Source organism: Charadrius vociferus, unplaced genomic scaffold (genome assembly GCF_000708025.1).
Source record: "Charadrius vociferus isolate BGI_N301 unplaced genomic scaffold, ASM70802v2 scaffold407, whole genome shotgun sequence".
Classification (NCBI taxonomy): domain Eukaryota; kingdom Metazoa; phylum Chordata; class Aves; order Charadriiformes; family Charadriidae; genus Charadrius; species Charadrius vociferus.
Genome location: NW_009649852.1, coordinates 238849 through 258662, shown reverse-complemented (window position 1 = coordinate 258662; position 19814 = coordinate 238849). Strand labels below are relative to the sequence as shown.

Genomic DNA, 19814 nt, shown 5'->3' with positions numbered 1-19814 from the left:
TTCCAGTACCTAAAGGGGGCCTACAGGAGAGCTGGGGAAGGACTTTTTACTAGGGCATGTAGCGATAGGACGAGGGGGAATGGCTTTAAACTGGAAGAGGGCAGGTTTAGATTAAACATTAGGAAGAAATTTTTCACTTTGAGGGTGGTGAGGCACTGGAACAGGTTGCCCAGAGAGGTTGTTGAGGCCCCATCCCTGGAGGTGTTGAAGGCCAGGCTGGACGTGGCCTTGGGCAACCTGGTCTGATGGGAGGTGTCCCTGCCTATGTCAGGGGGGTGTAGCTGGATGATCTTCAAGGTCCTTTCCAACCTAAACCATTCTATGTGTCCTTCCAGTCAGTCCATCTCCTGCCCGAGGAGGGCTGTAACAAATGGAAAATGTCCCATAACTTATGAGATCTGAAGTAGTAAGCAAAGATGGGGAGAAGAGAGAAAGCTGAGGATGAAGAGTAAAAAGCAAGAGCTGGAGAATGTCTTCAAGTGGAGTTTTGTACTAGATGTTCACGGTCTTGGTTGTTAGATGGAGAGATAATGACACCTTTGGACAGGTTACAGTGTACTAAGAGAGCTGAGTGATGCGCTGTGGAGTCCTGCGGACTGCCGCCTGCTCTCTCTTGGGTTCACGGGTCTTAAATCCGAAGAGGGATGAAAGCCTGATTCCTCTGCAGCCTTTTTAAAGTGAGGGAGTCGAAGCCTAGGCGCCTTGATTCTGTTCCCGATGTATGTAAGGTCTGGTAGGTCAACATCTGCTAGTCAAGTCTATTGATTTGCTCACTTAAAGGCTTCAAATCCTTGGAGTATAAGATACTTTCCCTTTGTTATATCTCTCTGCAATATGAGATTCAGTTATTGGATGTACTTTTGGCAGTGAAGACTGATTTCATCCTGAGCCATAACAGTGACAGTGCATCCAGCAGCTTGAGGGATGCAGATTTTCGTCTCTACTGACACTTGAGAAGACCACATCTGAGCACTGGGTTTGCTTTGTGGCTCCCTAAAACCAAGACAGGTTTTAGGGAGCTCCAGACAGACTCCAAAGTGGTTGGACCTGGAGCTTCCAATGTATGAGGAGAGGCTGAGAGCTGAGAGAGGGGGGATCTTACTGCTCTCTGCAACTTGCTAAGGAGCGACTGTAGAGAAGGCGGTGGCTCTTGGGCAAGAGGCAATGGGCACAAACTGCATCAAGGGAAATTCCAGTTAGACACTAGGAAAGTTTCTCCCCATGAGGGTGGTCAAGCCCTGGAGCGGGACCCAGAGGAAGGTGGGAATTTCCATCCTTGGAGACATTCAGCCCTTGCTGGGACATTGCCCTCAGTAGCCTGACCTGAGTTGGCCCTTGCTTTGAGTGGCACTTTAGAGCAGAGCCTGCTGGAGGCCCCTCGCTGCCTTAGTTGCTTTATCTTTAAATGTTTATCAGGGTCTGCGTTTGATCTTTGACACTGCGATGAGAGCTAATGAGCTCAAAATCGCCTGGGATGGAAAACTCTTCTCATTTATACTATGCAAGTCACTGTTTTAAGGACTATGCATTCACACACCATGAGTTATTAATGAAATTCTGTAACTTCACTGTAGGAACTGAACTACTGTGCACATTGACAAAATTCTCCAGCTGATATTTGTTCTTGTTTATCCTCAGTTCCTGGTTCTAATGGGCGCAGCTGGGAGATGTAGTCATCTTTCATCTTCAAAGATGATTTAATAACTTGCTTGAAGAAGATTTTCTTTTGTTTATTCGAATGAGGTCCAATTGGGTAATCCAGAAATGGAGAATCGTGTCGTCAATTTTTCTTTTGTATCCACTGGATAAATGTTAGCTTGCCTCCTTTCCGCTCTGAGCTAATACTGATTAAATGCCGACAGGAAATTGATTCTTCAAAATGCCAGAAAATAGTATAGTGAAGACTCATTAGTAAACTCTTCATTGTATCCGTGAGTGAATTTCAACGACCTGAAAACACACTTGAGTAATGGTGGTGCTCCAATTTGAGGCCAGCTCTTGTATTGGCTCTTGAGGTAGGAGCAGTTATTTAGGACTACGTGGCCTTGATCCTTCAACAAAATCCATTCATTTGCTACAGGCAGGTGCCTGGGCTGGTAGATATTTAGGGACACAAGGATCGTGTGTGCTGCAGGAAGATAAAATACCTTTTCTATCTTGCTGCATTTGCATGTTTGAAGCCCTAGTTATATTGGATGGCTTTGTGAATGCTGTCTGAATGTAAAGCCTTCAGCATGGAGATTTACAGTGCCTTGTGAGAAAATGATAAATATCTTGTGGCAGGGAGATGGAGATGAGATTTGTCCACCGGTCGCTTAGCTGCTCTGGTTAATATAGCTTAGCTGTTCTGAAAGCTCAGCATTTAAACTGGTAGGTGCTTTCTTCTGGGGTGAAGGCTTGCATTTAAAAGGAGTGATGGGAGAAGGAGTGTTTAGGTGTATAGTGGTGGGGCCAAGAAGAGAGAAGTGGTTGAGGGAGACCTCACCATAGCCCAAGGGAAGCCAGTGAGCATCTGGACATCTGATCTGTGTGGAGTTAGGGAGGTACTAATATAACTTGTTTGAAGTTGTTGAGGAATTGGTTGGATGGTCACATCCAGAGAATAGTAGTCAACAGCTCAATGTCCAGATGTAGATCGGTGACGAGTGGTGTCCCTCAGGGGTCTGTACTGGGACCAGTACTTATCAATATCTTCATCAATGACATAGTGGGATCAAGTGCACCCTCAGCAAGTTTGCAGATGACAGCAAGCTGAATGTGATTCACATGCATGATGGATGGGATGCCATCCAGAGGGACCTGGACAGGCTTGAGAAGTGGACCCGTGTGAGGAGTAAACAGCAGCAGCAGCAATACAGCAGAATTGGCTTTAGTATGTACAAAACAACGACTGGGATACAAATTACACGGACCTCAGAAACACTCACTAGTCATTGCAGTGAGTTAGAGCTAATGTTGCTGCTACTATCACTTGGGCTAGCTGAGTTTAACTGATGATGAGATGGCTGGAGCACCTCTCCTATGAGGATGGGCTGAGAGAGTTGGAGTCACTCAGCCTGGAGAAGAGAAGGCTCTGGAGAGACTTTATAGCAGCCTTCCAGTACCTAAAGGGCACCTACAGGAAAGGTGGGGAGGGATCCTTTATCAGGGAGTGTAGCAATAGGATGAGGGGGAACAGTATTACACTGAAAGAGGTGAGATTTAGATCAGATATTAGGAAGAAATTTTTTACTCTAAGAGTGGTGAGACACTAGCCCAGGTTGCCCGGAGAGGTTGTCAATGCCCCATCCCTGGAAACATTCCAGGCCAGGTTGGATGGGGCTCTGAGCAACTTGATCTAGTTGAAGATGTCCCTGCCCATGGCAGGGGGTTGGACTGGATGACCTTCCAACCCAAACCATTCTGTGAATTCTTCAGACCTGATGTCTTTGCACTGAGACATATCCATATCCTTGGAATCGTAAGCAAGTCTGATCAGGGTGTATTAAACTAACTGAGCAGTCTAAAGTAGCTGTTGTGTAGACATCCTGATGCTGGCAGGGCAGAACTGATGTAGGATGGTTTTCACTAGCTATGGATGGTGACCTGTGATGGGGAGAAAACTGAAGCCAACAGACCATGCACCCACAGTTTAGTTGCATGGAAATAAAAAGCAAATGAGATTGGTGGGTAGTGTTGCGATAGCAGGCAGGGATGCAGGTGGCTGAGGTCTCTCCCTGTCACTTGCCCCTATCCTCAGCATGTCATGTCACCCATCCAGACTTCTGGATTTTCCCCTTTGACTTTTCCGTATTGCCCAGTTTGTAGCTACAGTTGTTCCAGTAGTACGGCTGGATGGCTGGAACTGCAGAAAGATCATAGAATCATAGAATGGTTTAGGTTGGAAAGGACCTTGAAGATCATCCAGTTCCAACCCCCCTGCCATGGGCAGGGACACCTCCCATCAGACCAGGTTGCCCAAGGCCACATCCAGCCTGGCCTTGAGCACCTCCAGGGATGTGGCCCCAACAACCTCTCTAGGCAACCTGTTCCAGTGCCTTACAACCCTCAAAGTAAAAAATTTCTTCCTAAAGATGCCCACATTTCATTTTTTTTTGTGTGTATGTGTGGTCAGATCCGTGTGCTGTTGCTCTCCATCTGCTTGTTCATGTCCTGACCGATGAGCTGCCAGGTCTTGGGAGGGCTCAGTCTCTCTCTGGTTTCCTCTGACCAGAAATTCCAACCTCAAGCTGAGATGCCCTTCAGCAAGAAATAGCTTTAAAATACTGCATTTCCTATAAAAGGCTTCCATTTTTCACAACTGGAATTTTTCTGACAAAAAAAGAGGGAGGGGGGAAGACACTGTCAGAAAGCTGCTTCCTGCTCTAGTTTGATTTTTATTTGCGGAGTTATTTTTAATGAATGAATGGGAGGTTTACTGTGTTCAGGAGACAGAATGCGTAACGTCCGCCATGATCACTAGAAACCACGAGTTCCCAGCACGCTTTGACTTGAACAAGAGTCGCCTTCATGTCAGATGAGTGGCAACTCCAGAAACCAGTCTGTCCCTCCAACTGCTCCTTCATTTCTAGCTGGGGAACGCAAACTATGTTGGGAGAGGCTCTCCAGCAGGCACATCTGCCACCTCGCGTGGCACGCTGGGGTCCTGGCTCGAATGGTGGTATTTGCAGAGATGGTGGAGAGAGCAGACTGGAAGTTGAGACTGCTTAGCAGCCCTTGTATGGAAAGTTATTGTGAAAATCCTCTCTGGTCATGGGGACTGGAGGTGGAACATGTTTCTATTAATGTTGGCGGAAGGAGAGCCATGGGTTGGGTGGTGGCGAGATATTCACACTATCTGGCTGTAGGTGTTGAAAGTGAGAAGATGGTTTCAGAGGCTCTTTATATAGCTGACAAAGAGACCCAGCTTCCTCCAGAGCTGATTTAGATCATTAAGTCGAAACCTTTGTTTGGAGCAAGGCTCTGGTTGACTGTACACAGAGACCACTACAGCCAGTTTGCGTAGGTAATAATTCTTGCCCAGGGTTGCTGTAGATATATACACTTGCCATTTTTTCAGTGTGGAGTGAGTTCCTTCCACATTTTTTCAGTAGCTGGTAATATTAGGAACAGACTTAATGTCTCTAGCGACAAACCTCTTGACCAGAACACAGATCCTATGAGTAGGTGAAATGGAAAAATAATTTTAACTAAATTGTAAGGTTGGATTACTCTGCATGATATCAGTTCATTATAACTCAGTGCTAATGTGGAGAAGTGAGTCAGGTTTTTTTATGGCTCTGGTTTGCACTGACTTTTTCCAAACATGGGACTATAGAGCACTCAGGTTTTGGATTTGGAAGGTTGAAAAAAATATGTATTTAAAAGAAGGAATGGGATCCCTGAAGAGTTTTGGCAGAATAAACCTCGGTTCTGCTTGAAGTAGCAATGAGACAAGGAAGGAGTCCGCTCTGCCAATAACACTTAATGACGAGTGATTTCCTGGTGCAGCGTGAAATATAAATTAGCACCCAAGAGGAATGCAGAATTGAAAGGGAACTCGGTTTATCCACTTTCCTGAAATAACGAATCTAGCAATAAAAGATTTTTGGTTCCAAGCCAGAGTGCAGGGAAGTGAGTTGGAGTTTCTCTATTGATTTTTAGTGGGCTCATCTCTGATCCTTTTGCTGCCCTTCAGCCTCCCCGCCGTCACGCTGTCTTTCCGGTCGGTAGCAAATGCTACCTGTTTTTCCTGTCTTTGCTCTTCAAATGAAGGTTGGGTCTTTACAGTGGTCTGTGGTGAACGGCTTAATTATTTTTATTTTTTTTCTTGCTCTGTGGTTTAGGGTTTTTGGCTTCTCTTTGCAAATGTTAGTGATGATCGTTCTTGATTTGAGGCCCTCCAGGCTAAGGGAGGTTTAAGTCTGAAGGGAATCAGTAGCTGTTTTGGGGTTTTTTTTCCTCTTTATTTTTATTTTTCATTTGCATTATGCATCCCTCTTTCAAAGAACTGTCTTCTGTTTTATTGAATATTGTTAAAAGACCAAGGCACTTGCAGAGCCAACTCAATTGAGGTGTGAATGCTGGTTTATTCTTGATGCCTCTTAAACCCCCTTATGCTCTCTGTGGAGGGTTTTCATGGGGTGTTGTGAAAAAGAAAATTATAGTACCCCACTTGCTGCACTCGTCTGAGTTAAACTTCTTCCACACAACAGTATGCTGTTTCCTCTAACTGGTCTCAGTGGTGGCTTAGTGTAAAGTTGTTAATGTTTTCTGGCTTTTTAGTCTTTTAGAGAAAATATCTTTTAATTGGGAAAATAAATCTGCTTTGTTGTGCATCTCCTCACTTCCAAGCAACCACAACCTCACCCCTAGATATAAGGCTCTTTAAGAGAAATCTTGCTCACTGTGGTTTCAGCTGCTCTGGGAGAGTTTTGAGGACGACCTACTGCCACAGAGGGTTTGATAGTGAGTGTCGGTGCAATCCTCACAGTTGGATGTGAATCAAAAGGGGGACAAAAAAAAAAAAAAAAGTAAGATTAGCTATCCTGGTATAAATGGGGCCAAGCTCCCAGCAGCATTACGGCAGTGGCATTTGACTTCCTTCACCGGAAAGCTTCCAGGGATGCGAAAGATGGAAGGAACTCTACTTCGCCTATGCTGATTGCTGGACCATTGTTTGCTATGAGCTAATCTGTGCAGGAATGGAGCCCTTAATCCATCCAGCACTGGTGTTTCCTCTTACCCATTCACAGTTCAAAGCAGGCTTCTCTCTTTTCAGTTCATTTGGAAACTCTACATTGCTTCTGGATGTCAAAGAGGATGATGGAGGTGGTGGGTTTGCTTTAGTAGGGGGCTCCTGCAGTTTTATTCCAAGGCCAGGAGATGTAGGCACATCTCAAGGGTGCAAGTCTTGCTGCTCACTTGGGATGAGCTGACAGAGGTGTCCAGAAACCACCACGGGTGGAGGAGGACATTTCAGGACTAGCGTCGACTGGGGTGACTCAGCAACTTCAGTGAAGTGAAATGTTTATGCTCCATTTAATGTAATCTCACAACATGTTGTACCCCTCTGTTTTGCCTTTGTGCCCCAGACAACAAGGCTTGGGGCAAGCTTTCTGTTAGACCCAGCTTAACTATAATTAATATTTAAACCTCAAGAAGAGGGGAATGTGTAAATGCAATGGTAGTTGCTTCTGAGCAATGGAGTCTCACCCTGGGCAATCTTGATTTTAAGATCTTAAATGCTCCTTCTCTGTTTTGAGTTCAAATCACACTCTATTCAGATCCTGATGCTGTGATGATCTACTTTTTAGGAAGATAATGGCCAATTTGGTGATGTAAAGGCTTGATAACATGTTCATCAAATAAAAAAGAGAGTTTGAGAGAGTTGGGGTTGTTCAGCCTGGAGAAGAGAAGGCTCCGGGGAGACCTCAGAGCCCCTTCCAGTGCCTAAAGGGGATACAGGAGAGCTGGGGAGGGACTCTGGATCAGGGAGGGGAGCCATAGGACGAGGGGGAACAGTTTTACACTACAAGATGGGAGATTTAGATGAGACATTAGGAAGAAATTTTTCTCTCTGAGGATGGTGAGCCACTGGCACAGGTTGCCCAGAGAGGTTGTCAATGCCCCATCCCTGGAGGTGTTGAAGGCCAGGTTGGACAGGGCTTGGAGCAACCTGGTCTGGTGGGAGGTGTCCCTGCCCATGGCAGGGGGCTTGGAACAGGATGATCTTCAATGTCCCTTCCAACCTAAACCATTCTGTGAATTATCAAATGAGCATGGTTCTGGCCTCTGTAGAACAGCACAGCGTTGAGTTGTGTCCACCCCACAATTCAGCAGAGAATAGTTGTGGCAGAAAATCGTGTATTGGCTCTGTGCATGGCTAGTTTTGGCAGAGGATCACTTTCTAGTGACAGCCAGGGAACCTCCTCTGAAGAAACTTTTTTAAAAGTACAGCTTTGTTGGCTGATGAATTTCTGTGGTTTACAAATGGTATCACAAGATGTCTTCCAGCATGTGTGCAATCAGCTAGAATGTAGAAATTGGTGAGAAATCTCATAGCTTCTAATATAGCAAGCTTAACCAAATTGAAATAGTCCCTGTAGGAGGGGTATGTGGGAGTGTGTGTGTAGATGAACTTCATAATATCTCCTACAAATCTGAGAGGAAAGAAAATAATCTTCCCGAGCCTCTCTGCTGTCCTGTGCCACTGGTGCCAGGTGATAAATAATGCTGTGACCTTCATCTCTCTTGGGGAGTTGCAGCAAAAGAGGATAGCGCAGACTTCAGTTAACCAAAACTAATCCCGCAAATTGGAAAAATCTCTTTTGTGCTTTCTGATATGAAGTTCAGGGCTGTTTTTAACAAGTTAGGTTAAAACTTGCCACACAAGAGCTGGTAAATTGCATGAGGCAACTTCGCAGTTGAATCACAAACCGCTTCTTTCTGTGGCATTTTTTTGTTTGTTTGTTTCATTTTTATTTATTTTGCCATCATCCCTTACTTTAGAGGTGGTTATGTTCCTACCTGATACAGGGTGGGGATTGGAGATGCACAAGAGTGGTGGAGAATGTGGATGAAACACTGGAGGTTTTTGTTTGTTTGGGTTTGTTTTAGGGATTCTGTGATTTAAAAAAAAAAATAAATTAAAAATCACTGGCAAACTGCAACTTGTTAACATGTCTCAGTCTTCATTTGTTTCCTTTTTGGGCTGTTCTGACTTTGTAGACACTCTTGGAGTATGAAATCTTATTTCCATTGCGAGAAGTGCCCTGACAATAGAGCTGAGATCACAAGCACAGTGGTATGTGTAAGATGCCCATTTCTGAACATGCTTCTGCAGTGCAAAGTCTTCAACCTGTGCCTGACCCTTTTAAATATTCTCACTTCCAAATCACTTCTCTGATTTTTAATTGATGGACTCCCTCCATCTTTCTTTGGGCTGTGGCCATCTCAGTGGGTGTGCTCTGCCAAGACACTGTCCATGGCTGTTGACTTTTTTGGGGCTTAACTGAGCACATGGTACATGTCCTCTCAGGCCATTTAGCTGGAGGAAAAAGGTGACTCTTCACTTATTGCTTTCCTTTAAAATTAAATGTTGGTATAAGTCTTATGAGGAGCAGCTGAGGGCACTGGGGTTGCTTAGCCCAGAGAAAAGGAGGCTGAGGGAAGACCTTCTCACTCTCTACAGCTCCCTGAAAGGAGGGTGTAGAGAGGTGGGGGTAGGTCTCTTCTGATTCATAACAAGTGATGGGATAAGAGGAAATGGCCTCACATTGCACCAGGGGAGTTTTAGATTGGATATTAGGAAAAAGTTCTTCATGAAAGGGGTTATCAATCATTGGAAAAGGCTGTCCAGGGCAGTGGTGGAGTCACCACCCCTGGAGTTATTTACAAGACGTGTAGATGTGGTGCTGAGGGACATGGTTTAGCGGTGGTTTTGGCAGTGTTAGACTGATGGTTGGACTCGATGATTTTAAAGGTCGCTTCAAACCTAGATGATTCTATGATTCTATTATGACGTTAATACTGTTTTGTACCATTGTGCAAGACATCATGGGTTTCATCTGCATTAGGAAGTAGCATGGCCCAGGAGAAAAGGTTTGTGGAAGGAAGTAGTTGATGCTGAGATCTTGACATCCGTGGTAGAAGCATTTTGGAGGTGGTGGTGTGGTCACTTAGGACTAGCTCTAATCTGGTCCAGTGGACTGAGTGCCCATTGGCAGTTGTGCATTGGGTGCATTGGGGTAACTCCTGGAGCACACCTCCTGGTTTAGCTTCACCCAAAGCCCTTTAGTGATATCAACTAGAACACAGAAAGCAGGAAAAAAGGGTGAGCTACTTCCAAGATGCATCCTGATAGGAATGAAGGCGCTAATACAGATGTGATTGGTGGAGTTCATTTGCAGGACAATACGGAGGGCTGTGTGACCTGCACATGGTTAAGCTCAGTGCGAGAAATGGTGACTGGTGAGCATGTCCATCTCATTCCCATGGGAAGAGGGAGAAACCAAAAGGGGAAGGGTGGCAAGGGGAAGGTTTTCTACAACAACTGCCAAAAGTGTCAATGATGACATTCTTATAAAATCTCATGGGGCTGAAAATGTGGACATTTTTTCAAGCACCTTTAGACTTTCTAGTGGTTCTGCCTGAGTTTCTGTAGGTGAAGTGGCACTGTTTCCTCCACCTACTTGTGGCTGTGATTGAGTGATCAGGATGATGTGATTTTAAGTCTTTATTTTTGGCAGTAGAGGCTTGAAGCTGTTGCACGTTGCAGATTTTGCCTTGCTTTAGAACACGTGGGGAGTTTGCAAAGTAGGGGACTCTAAAGCTGATGGGGGGCTGTTGGAGAGAGGTTGTACAGGACCTGGGCTAAATACGATATACTGTGCACATAGGTTCAGATTCTGGTTCAGTTTGTGCTGAATAACATCAGTGGTGTGGGAAAGATGTTCCCTATTCTTCTGAAAGCCCACTCAGAATTGTGCTTGAACTCACTGAAGTATGTCAGCCCTTGAAGAGTTTGACTGGGTTTTCACAAAATCAGCCAGGCAAATATATCTGGCAACTGCGCCATCAAGGACAGACCAAAAATAGCTTCTGGAGAGCTTGACACAAGCTATGCTACTTGCATGGAAATGAGAAGAAAAAAACATGGGGGGGGGGAGCCCAAACATGTTCTGAAATGTTTTCCTTGGCTTGTTTATCAAATCAATGTCATCCAGTGAATGAATACTGACCAAACTTATCCCATAATGACCTTTGAAGAGCTGGAGGATTTTTTTTTTTTTTTTTTTTTTTTGTAGCAATCATAGAATGGTTTAGGTTGGAAAGGACCTTGAAGATCATCGAGTTCCAACCCCCCTGCCATAGACAGGGACACCTCCCACCAGACCAGGTTGCCCAAGGCCCCATCCAGCCTGGCCTTCAACACCTCCAGGGATGGGGCCTCAACAACCTCTCTGGGCAACCTGTTTGAGTCCTTTACCACCCTCAAAGTGAAAAACGTCTTCCTAATGTTTAATCTAAACCTGCCCTCTTCCAGTTTAAAGCCATTCCCCCTCATCCTATCGCTACATGCCCCAGTAAAAAGTCCTTCCCCAGCTCTCCTGTAGGCCCCCTTTAGGTACTGGAAGGCCACAATGAGATCTCCCCGGAGCCTTCTCTTCTCCAGGCTGAACAGCCCCAACTCTCTCAGCCTCTCCTCATAGGAGAGGTGCTCCAGCCCTCGGATCATCCTTGTGGCTCACCTCCAGCCCTCGGATCATCCTCATGGCTCACCTCTGGACACACTCCAGCAGGTCCATGTCTTTCTTATGTTGGAGACTCCAGAGCTGGATGCAGTACTCCAGGTGGGGGTCTCACGAGAGTGGAGTATAGGGGCAGGATCACCTCCCTTGACCTGCTGCCACACTTCTTTTGATGCAGCCCAGGATCTGGTTGGCCTTCTGGGCTGCGATCGCACATTGCTGGCTCATGCTGAGCTTCTGGTCACTCAGCACACCCAGGTCCTTCTCCTCAGGGCTGCTCTCCAGCCATTCCCAACCCAGCCTGGAGTTGTGCTTGGGATTGCCCTGACCCAGATGTAGGAGCTTGCACTTGGCCTTGCTGAGGGTGCACTCGACCCCACTGTCCATGACCGCGACAAAGATGTTGAATAGTACAGGTCCCAGTACCGACCCCTGAGGAACGCCACTCGTCACTGCTCTCCACTTGAACATTGAGCCGTTGACCGCAACTCTGAGTGCGACCGTCCAGCCAGTTCTTTATCCACCGAGTGGTCCATTTGTCGAATCCATGTCTCTTCAGTTTAGAAACCAGGATATCGTGTGCAATGGTGTCAAACGCTTTGCACAAGTGCAGGTAGATGACATCTGTTGATCTTCCCTTGTCCACTGCTGCTGTAACCCCTTTGTAGAAGGCCACCAAATTTGTCAGGCAAGACTTGCCCTTGGTGAAGCCGTGCTGGCTGTCACCAATCACCTCCTTGTTTTCTATGTGCCTCAGCAGAGTTTCCAGGAGGATCTGCTCCATGATCTTGCCAGGCACAGAGGTGAGACTGACTGACCTGTAGTTTCACAGGTCTTCCTTCTTTCCCTTTTTGAAAATAGGGGTTATGTTTGCCTTTTTCCAGTCGGCAGGGACCTCTCCAGACCGCCAGGACTTCTCAAATATGATGGCTAGTGGCTTAGCGACTTCATCTGCCAGTTCCCTCAGGACCCATGGATGTATCTCATCAGGTCCCATGGACTTGTGCACTGTTGGTCCTCAGCACTTGAGATGCTTTCAACCTCACTCGCCTTGCAAAAACCTGTCCAGTTAACCGATTGAGCAGTATGGCTGATAAGTGCAAGGAGGTGTTAAACCCAAATGGAGAGGAAAAAAAACAGCAAACAATAGGGCAAGTGAGATTGGAAAGCTTGGAGATCTGCAGGTTGGAAGACTTCCAGGAGAAAATAGTCATAGTCTGCCGAAACGGTTAGCAATGGCTTTCTCCCAGGGAGTTTAAGCAGGACGGAGTGAAGGTGTGAGTGGGTTTTGGTTTGGATGTTTATATAATCCAGATGTTGCATGGGTGGATTTTTCATCTGAAGCTTCTTGGTTGGAAAGGGTTGGCTTTGCTGTGCAGCGGTGGTCGGTGTGGAGGAGGCTCATCGTGGAGAGATGTTGCAGCTTTGCTACTGCATTTGGGACTAGGGAAGGCTGGTGTTGACTGTGGAGCTGATGTAGATGCTATGGCTGGCAGCCTACTACCAAAGGTGGAGTGTTTGGGGGGGGGGGGGAACTGCCATTTCAGCCTCAGTGCTTTCCCTCCAGGAGCTCACCTGTGCGTGTAGGTGCAGATCTGTGCATGAGGTGGGGAGAGAGTCTCTAAGCTCATGGCAGAGCAGTTTGACCATGCAGTTTGGAATGTCCTCAGTAGGTGCACTGTAGAAGTCCCTTTGTACCACCTTCTCCATCCTTTTGCCCCACTTATCAGGAACACTAAGCCCCGTGTGGGAATTAAGCACCTGGTGCTCCTGAGGTTTGATCGAAGTTGGATAATAAACTTGAGCTGAGTTGAAGAGTTTTAACCATAATGCCTGGCCAAGAATCAGGAATTTCTCACAGAAAACATAATTTTTAGCGCAGATAAAAAAATTAAATAATTCCAGCCCTTTTTATGGCTTTCTTTTTCTTTTGGCACTTTTTATGAGATGGAGCGCACAAGGAAGAGCTGTATCACAAGATTGGTATCCAGGGTGATTCATGATGAAACATAGTCAATACGCAGTTAAGTAAATAGCTTCAGCCCTTAAGATGGAAAGGGAAGGCAAAGACTAGTAGTGTTTCTTATATCACTAAAGCAGTGTTTATATTGGTTACATCATTTTGCATAATTGAAAATCCCTGTGACAGTTCACTAGAGAAAAGGGCATTTTCAAAAGAGATTAATGGTGTGCTCAAGGTCTTAGAAGGAAATTAGACTAGTAGAGTTGCTCATACACTTTTTCAATATTCATCCCTTCTTGCTCGTTCCGGGAAGAGAGGATTCATTTTAATATTTTCCGTAATTAATTTATTTTAGTCTTTTGTTCTGAACAAACTGGATGCTAGTTGAAATGGAAACATATGTAAACTATTTAATGCCTGCAGAATAAAACCAACAAGGAGCACATGGAAGTGGTGCTGGTTATGGACAGTTTTCTTGCAACACTGTTCTCTTCATGGATGTCCTTGTGGGTTAGGATTTTACCCATGCTATTGGAGCGGGACACTGAACAGATATTTTAGGGGATTTTCTAAATTTTTTTTGGGTGTGTGTGTGAAGCATTAATGGAAACATTCAGGAAAACATAACATTGGTGCAAATATGTTTCATCCGATGCTGGTGTGGTCTCTCCTCGTGCTGGGTTATTTGCAAAACACTTACATATGTGGTAGTAGTGGGAATAAATGTTGCGGATGGGTGGTTTGGCTCTGCAGGATCTGAAAGCCCTGAGGGAAGGAGTTCATATGTCTGTGCAGTTGTAGCATCCCTAAACTGCTGCATAGCCTTTGCCATGTGGTAACTACTCAGTCATTTAGGCTGAACCCATGGGAGATTAAGATGTCGAGTTGCATCTTTCACATGTGAATGGAAAAATTAATTAAACAATTGCCTCAAAAAAAACCCCACAAACCAAAAAAACCCTAACCCCAAAACCTCAGCTATCCAGAAATGCTCCCTCATTCCACATGCCCTGAGAACTGGAGAAATGCTGTCCCAGCCCTACATAAGATGGGTCTACATCAGTGACCCCTCTGCCTTGAGCTGGGGACCAGGGTTGCATCTCCTGCCTACTCTGGAGGGAGAAAGGTCTGAAACCTGCCCTTGGAAATCACAGAATGGTTTGGGTTGGAAGGGATCTTAAAGATCATCGAGTTCCAACCCCCCTGCCATGGGCAGGGACCCCAAATTCCTCTATTCAATCTCAACAGCTGCTAGATGAGATGTGGGACGGTATGGGGCACTGACCCTGAAACGGGATAGTATTAACGCTGATTTCTCTTTCCATCTGCAGTGGGAGCGCCTCTGGTTCCTCATCCTCACCTTGTCCTTCTTCTTGACCCTGGTCTGGTTTTACTTTTGGTGGGAAGTTCACAATGACTACAATGAAATCAACTGGTGAGTAGAGTTTCCCTGTTGCAGAGGGGCAAACTTTGCTCAAATTTGGCTGCCATCGTATGCCTCTAAGAGCAGTTTGACACTGGGTTGGATTCATTGGGGTCCTTCAGGTGGACTTGTTAATGACAGTAAAAGGAAAGCGAGGTGGGAAGTGAGACTGAAGCAGAGCTTCTTCTGCCTGTCTTCACTGATAGACGTTATGTGTCTTCACATCTCCATTGCGTGGCTGTAATGGAGCTTGGGGTAGGGTGTGTTCCCTGGTGAACAGCATGTGGAACCAAAGATGGTGCTGAAATCATGTAGAAGCTTTTTGGTTGTTGTGTGTTTGTTTGTTTCTATGGTTGGCTGTTTTTGGAAGTGGTTGAGCAATTTGGCCACAACTTCCCACAAAATATAAAGGACAAAAATCAGCCTGAAGCAGACATGGGTGTGGAAAATGTTGCAAAGTTGGAAGGAGCTGAAAACAAGCTTTCCAGTGGGATGTGCTGGGAGTTTAGGGTGTTGCCAGCTCCCCCCAGTGCTGGAAATTATTCTCTCTTTTACTATCTCAGCAGCATCTTAAAACGTTTTGACAGCACCTTGGCCTCTCTTCTAACCAAACTGCTTTGACATCATCTTGTTGTCAAAGATAATATGTAAGCAGCATTTTAAAACCCAGTGGGTAGTTGATCCTTTAAATAAATCACCTGCTTTAAATGCTTAAGTTGTGTGAGGGAAAGTGTTTACTAACTTAATGACGTGAGCTGTCTCCTCCCAGGAGTGTGGTTTTTCTCTTTGCTCAGACCCACACTCTGAGAACTGAAACCTGTCACCATTGCTCTTGATTATTTATAAGACTAGCATGAAAAAATGCCCTTTTTTAAAGGGTGCTTTGGAACACCTCTTTCTTTCAGTTCATACCTTCAGTAAAGGACGTGAACGCTCCTAGTCCACTTTGGTGAAAAGCCAGATCTGTCTTAGCTTAAAATTGAGACAGGGCTAAAAAAACAATTAATCGTGTGGAGATGAAGCAAAGCCCTGGGGACACAGTGAATGGGCATTGCAGCCACAGCACTGCAAAGTTTTGGGTTCCCAAACATTCCTGCAGGAATGGGAGGAGAGGTGCAGGTCTACTCTGGATGCAAGAGGTATTTGGGCTTTAAAATCATAGAATCATAGAATGGTTTAGGTTGGAAGGGACCTTGAAGATCATCCAGTTCCAACCCCCCTGCCATGGGCAGGGACACCTCCCACCAGACCAGGTTGCTCCAAGCCCCGTCCAACCTGGCCTTGAACACCTCCAGGGATGGGGCAGCCACAGCTTCTCTGGGCAACCTGTGCCAGGGGTTCACCACCCTCAGAGTGAAAAATTTCTTCCTAGTATTTAATCTAAATCTCCCCTTTTCCAGTTTAAAGCCGTTCCCCGTCATCCTATCACTACATGCCTTTGTAAAAAGTCTTCCCCAGCTCTCCTGTAGGCCCCTTTTAAAATGCCCACACGTTCCACTGCCGTGCAACCTGGTGTGCACAGGGTGCTAGAAGCACTTCTGGATTGATGGAAAAGCAAGCCCTCTTGTGCACAAGAGTCATGGAGGAGGGTCTCTGGATGTCAGGTAGCAGAGCTACGTCTGTTCAAGCGTTGCCATTCAGTGCTGAAAATGTGTCACTGCTTTGTATGTGCTGTAAACCCCAATCAGATCCCCGCGACATGCACTGGCCCCAGAGGTTGAAGAGAACAGCAGGGTTTCTGAAAAACAGCCTGAAATGCTGTGGAAAGGCTGGGAGAGAGGATGATAACATGGGGCGAGGTTTTAATTACAGCCACGCCGCTTCCAGGCAGAGAGGAAACAATTCCCACTGGGCCCGTTCAGGCTGGGCCTGGCCCTCTTCCCTCCCAGCGCAGATGCGTGGGCTCTGTTAAAACAGAACAGTTTTCAGCCAGATGGGGTGTAAAGGAGATGAAAGCATCATTTTGGTCCCAACAGGGCTGTGAGCCTGTTGCTGGTGAAATACAGTGGAGTCCTGGCGCTCAGAAACCCCATCTTTGCCGTTCCTCAGTGGCTATCACTTGTGGAGCCATATTTGTGGACAAGATTTCTTTGATGCTTGTTGCTGTTGCCCTCCTCTCTGCTCCACTGATTTATTTGCAAGCCGTGACCTGCCTCAGACTAGAGGGAGCGCTTTTGGGGGCAAATGCCATCTCTGCGCAGGACCTAGCACACTGAGCTACTGGCAGGGACTTCCTGGAGGAGCTAAGATAAAGAATTGCTATCACATTGATGTGATGAACTGCTGAACTTGTTCCTGCCCTCTAAAGCTCATCCTTGTGAGCTCTCCTTCCTCACATCATGTGTGGGCAACTACGCTGAATGTCTTCAACCAGTCCTGCCACAGCAGCTGAAGAAAGACTGGATTCGTATGTCCAACCAGCCCCTCAAAGGAGGACTATTGCCAGTAGTAGACCAGGTTGACCAAAGTCTTGAAACCCCAAGGATGAAGACTCTCCCCCTCTCTGGGACTTGTTCCAGCACTGCACCGCCTTCTGTGAGGAGAAGATTTTCCAATCCAAACCTCTAAGGGCCATTTCCTCTTCTGACAATGTCTGTCACTCTTCAAGAGTTTGATTTCATCATCTTCACAACTATCTGTCAGACAGTGTAGGCAGCAATTAGGTCATCTCATAGCCTCTTCTCTGCAAGACTAAACAAGCCCAGCTTCCTCAAACTTTGCTAGCAAGCTGTGTTGCCCTGGTTCCTCACCATCTTGGTTTGGTAGTTCTGCCTTGGACCCCCTACACATCCTCCTTGAACTGGGAAGCTGAAACCAGGGCACTTTGGTGGTGGTGCCACCTCACCAGTGCTGAGCAGAAGGGAGAGCAACTTGCTCTGCTGGCAACGCTTCTCTTAATGCCACCCACTAGTTTGACTTATTCATAGTGGAGATTCCCTGTTGGCTCATTCAACTTCATGTCCTCCATCACCCCAGGTCCTTCTTGGCAAGGTTATTAGCATGCTAATGGAAAGCCTCTTATTCTTGTTGAAATTACAATGTGTTGCAATCCCTCTCTTCTGTGTTCTTTTGGCTAAAATGGTACTTGGAACCTGAATTCATTAGGATGTTCCTTGTTTCTTAACCCAGATGTGCAGAGCTCTGCTAAATGCTGTTGAACATCTGCCAGAGGTGACTTAAGAGGTACGAGAAACCTACAGACGAACATAAGAAACCATGCTGATGGTTCAGGCAGCGCGTTTGGGCTCCAGCAGTGGGTGCACATTATCTATGTAAAACCAAACTGACCTAATTAAATTATGGCAGCAGTAGGGTTTATCTACATCAGTGTGGTGATTTCTTATTTAAGCTTGCAAAGGCTTAAGGGAGTATTCTGGGATTTAAATGGGCTTTAGAAAGACAAGGCAAAATTATAGCCTGGCATGTATTGCTGCAGGCTTTTTACCTTTTTCTACAAGGCTGAATATGCAATGAGGTCCTTGTCAGTGAAAGAGCTTTGTGCCTCTTAAATTTAAGGAAATATTTATTTTTTTTTAAATTTATGGCTTGGGGCATTTCTTTGTGGTGTCTACACTTAATTGCATCATATTATAGATCCCCAGTGTGCAAGTGATGTACTGCAACAGAAAGCTCAGTGTTGATTAATGAAGGATGTGGGAGATACTGTAATTTGTGAACCTGGCTGTGCTCCCTCTGGAGCAGGACTATAAATGCAAGTCTGTGTAGCAAATTTTTTTTCTTCCTTGGCTGTGGAGAAGGCTCGTCTGGTTCATAACTACCATGGAAACAGCATTTTAAAACAGTCATTTGCACATCAAGTAAAGACCTGACACTATCAGAGGGCCACTTGAAGGGACATCAGAGCAAAAACTTCAATGTACTGAAGCTGAGCTAAGGAAGCTTTTGGTGGTGGCACTAGTAAAGACTTCAGAGGAGCCCTCTCTTCTTTTTTCCACCTTTTTTATTAACAGCACGTCTGAATCCCTCCAGATGCTTTTTGTTATGGCTCTTTGAATCCCTAAGCAGAACGTGGAGATGGGTCATGTTTGAGCCCAAGGATTTGCTTTCCAGATCCTACGTGGCAGGTTTACTCCTGGAGAGAATAGATGGGGCAGTTGCCAGACCAGAGTTTGTGGTTGATGAGTGATGCTGGATTTGAATGGTGGGGAGGAGGTTGAGTCTTTGACCTGCTTGCATGCAGCCTTTATGTCTGTTGTAACCAAAAAAAGCAACAAAAAAGCCTGTGTGCTGGCCTTGGCCAGGTCATTGAATGAGCTGATGAGTAGGGCTGAGGAAGACTAGTGGGACCATTCAGCCTGAACCCCACATTGTCAGCTTTTGAAGTCCAATATCTACTGTGTTATGGGATCCTCTAATACAGTGAGTCCAGTCTCAACTCAGCCTTCTGGAGTCTCTGCTCAGGCGTGTTCTGAACCGAGACTGGCAACTCAGGATGGGCTTCATGAAGTCCTTGTGTTCAGAGATGCACAGGAGATCGCAGCAGCCAGGAGCTGCTCCAGGACTTGTGTTTCTGCTGGGCACGTGTGAGAAGTTCTGCTGCTTCATCCACCCCATAACCATCTTGTGCTTGCTGTACCAGAGGATTTGCATGGGGAATAAAGTTAGTCCCAATCCAAGTCAACCTAGCGATGTGTTTGGTTTGTTGTTTTTTTTTTTTTTTTCCTTCTAAAAATTCAACGGAAAAAGTTTGAATCCAGGTCAGGCTTGAACTCTCGGAAGTTGCAAGAAGGGTTCTGGGATTTGGCTGCCTCTCTCCTGGTGTGGTGGGGCCTGGGTGTCCTTCTGCGTTTCTGGACAGGGAAGGTAGAGGACTGAATCTATCTTGTGTCTTGCTGTGGTTTTGCTGCAATGTGCTTTAATGACTCCAGAATTCAACTCCAGGACAGCTTTACTGGTGGAGTATTGCTATTTAAATGCAAATTTGCGATATGAAACCTGCTGCTGGCCTTGGCCAGGTCACTGGACAGTGACAGAGACACCGGACAGTGTCTCTTACCATGCTGCTGCTGTGTATAATGGTCTGCTTGACCTGGTGCTCCTGTTCATAAAGCTTTTGTTGCTCATTGGTTTTATGAAAGTGATGAGGAGAGGCAGGATGCTGAGCTGAATCTGCCCTCTGAAATACATGGTTGGAAAACCAAACAACAGGGTGGGGAAGGATACCTGGATGAACAGA

The 19814-nt window shown here is 45.9% G+C and overlaps 1 protein-coding gene across 1 annotated transcript in view; it reads left to right on the top strand.

Annotated features, from left to right (window-relative positions):
* The window catches only part of GDPD5 (glycerophosphodiester phosphodiesterase domain containing 5), a 124707-nt gene that overhangs the window by 58067 nt on the left and 46826 nt on the right, over positions 1 to 19814 (top strand). The window contains exon 2 of the mRNA XM_009890984.1: positions 14526 to 14629. Coding sequence (XP_009889286.1) covers positions 14526 to 14629 — 104 coding nt within the window. The remainder of the gene's footprint in view (positions 1 to 14525; positions 14630 to 19814) is intronic.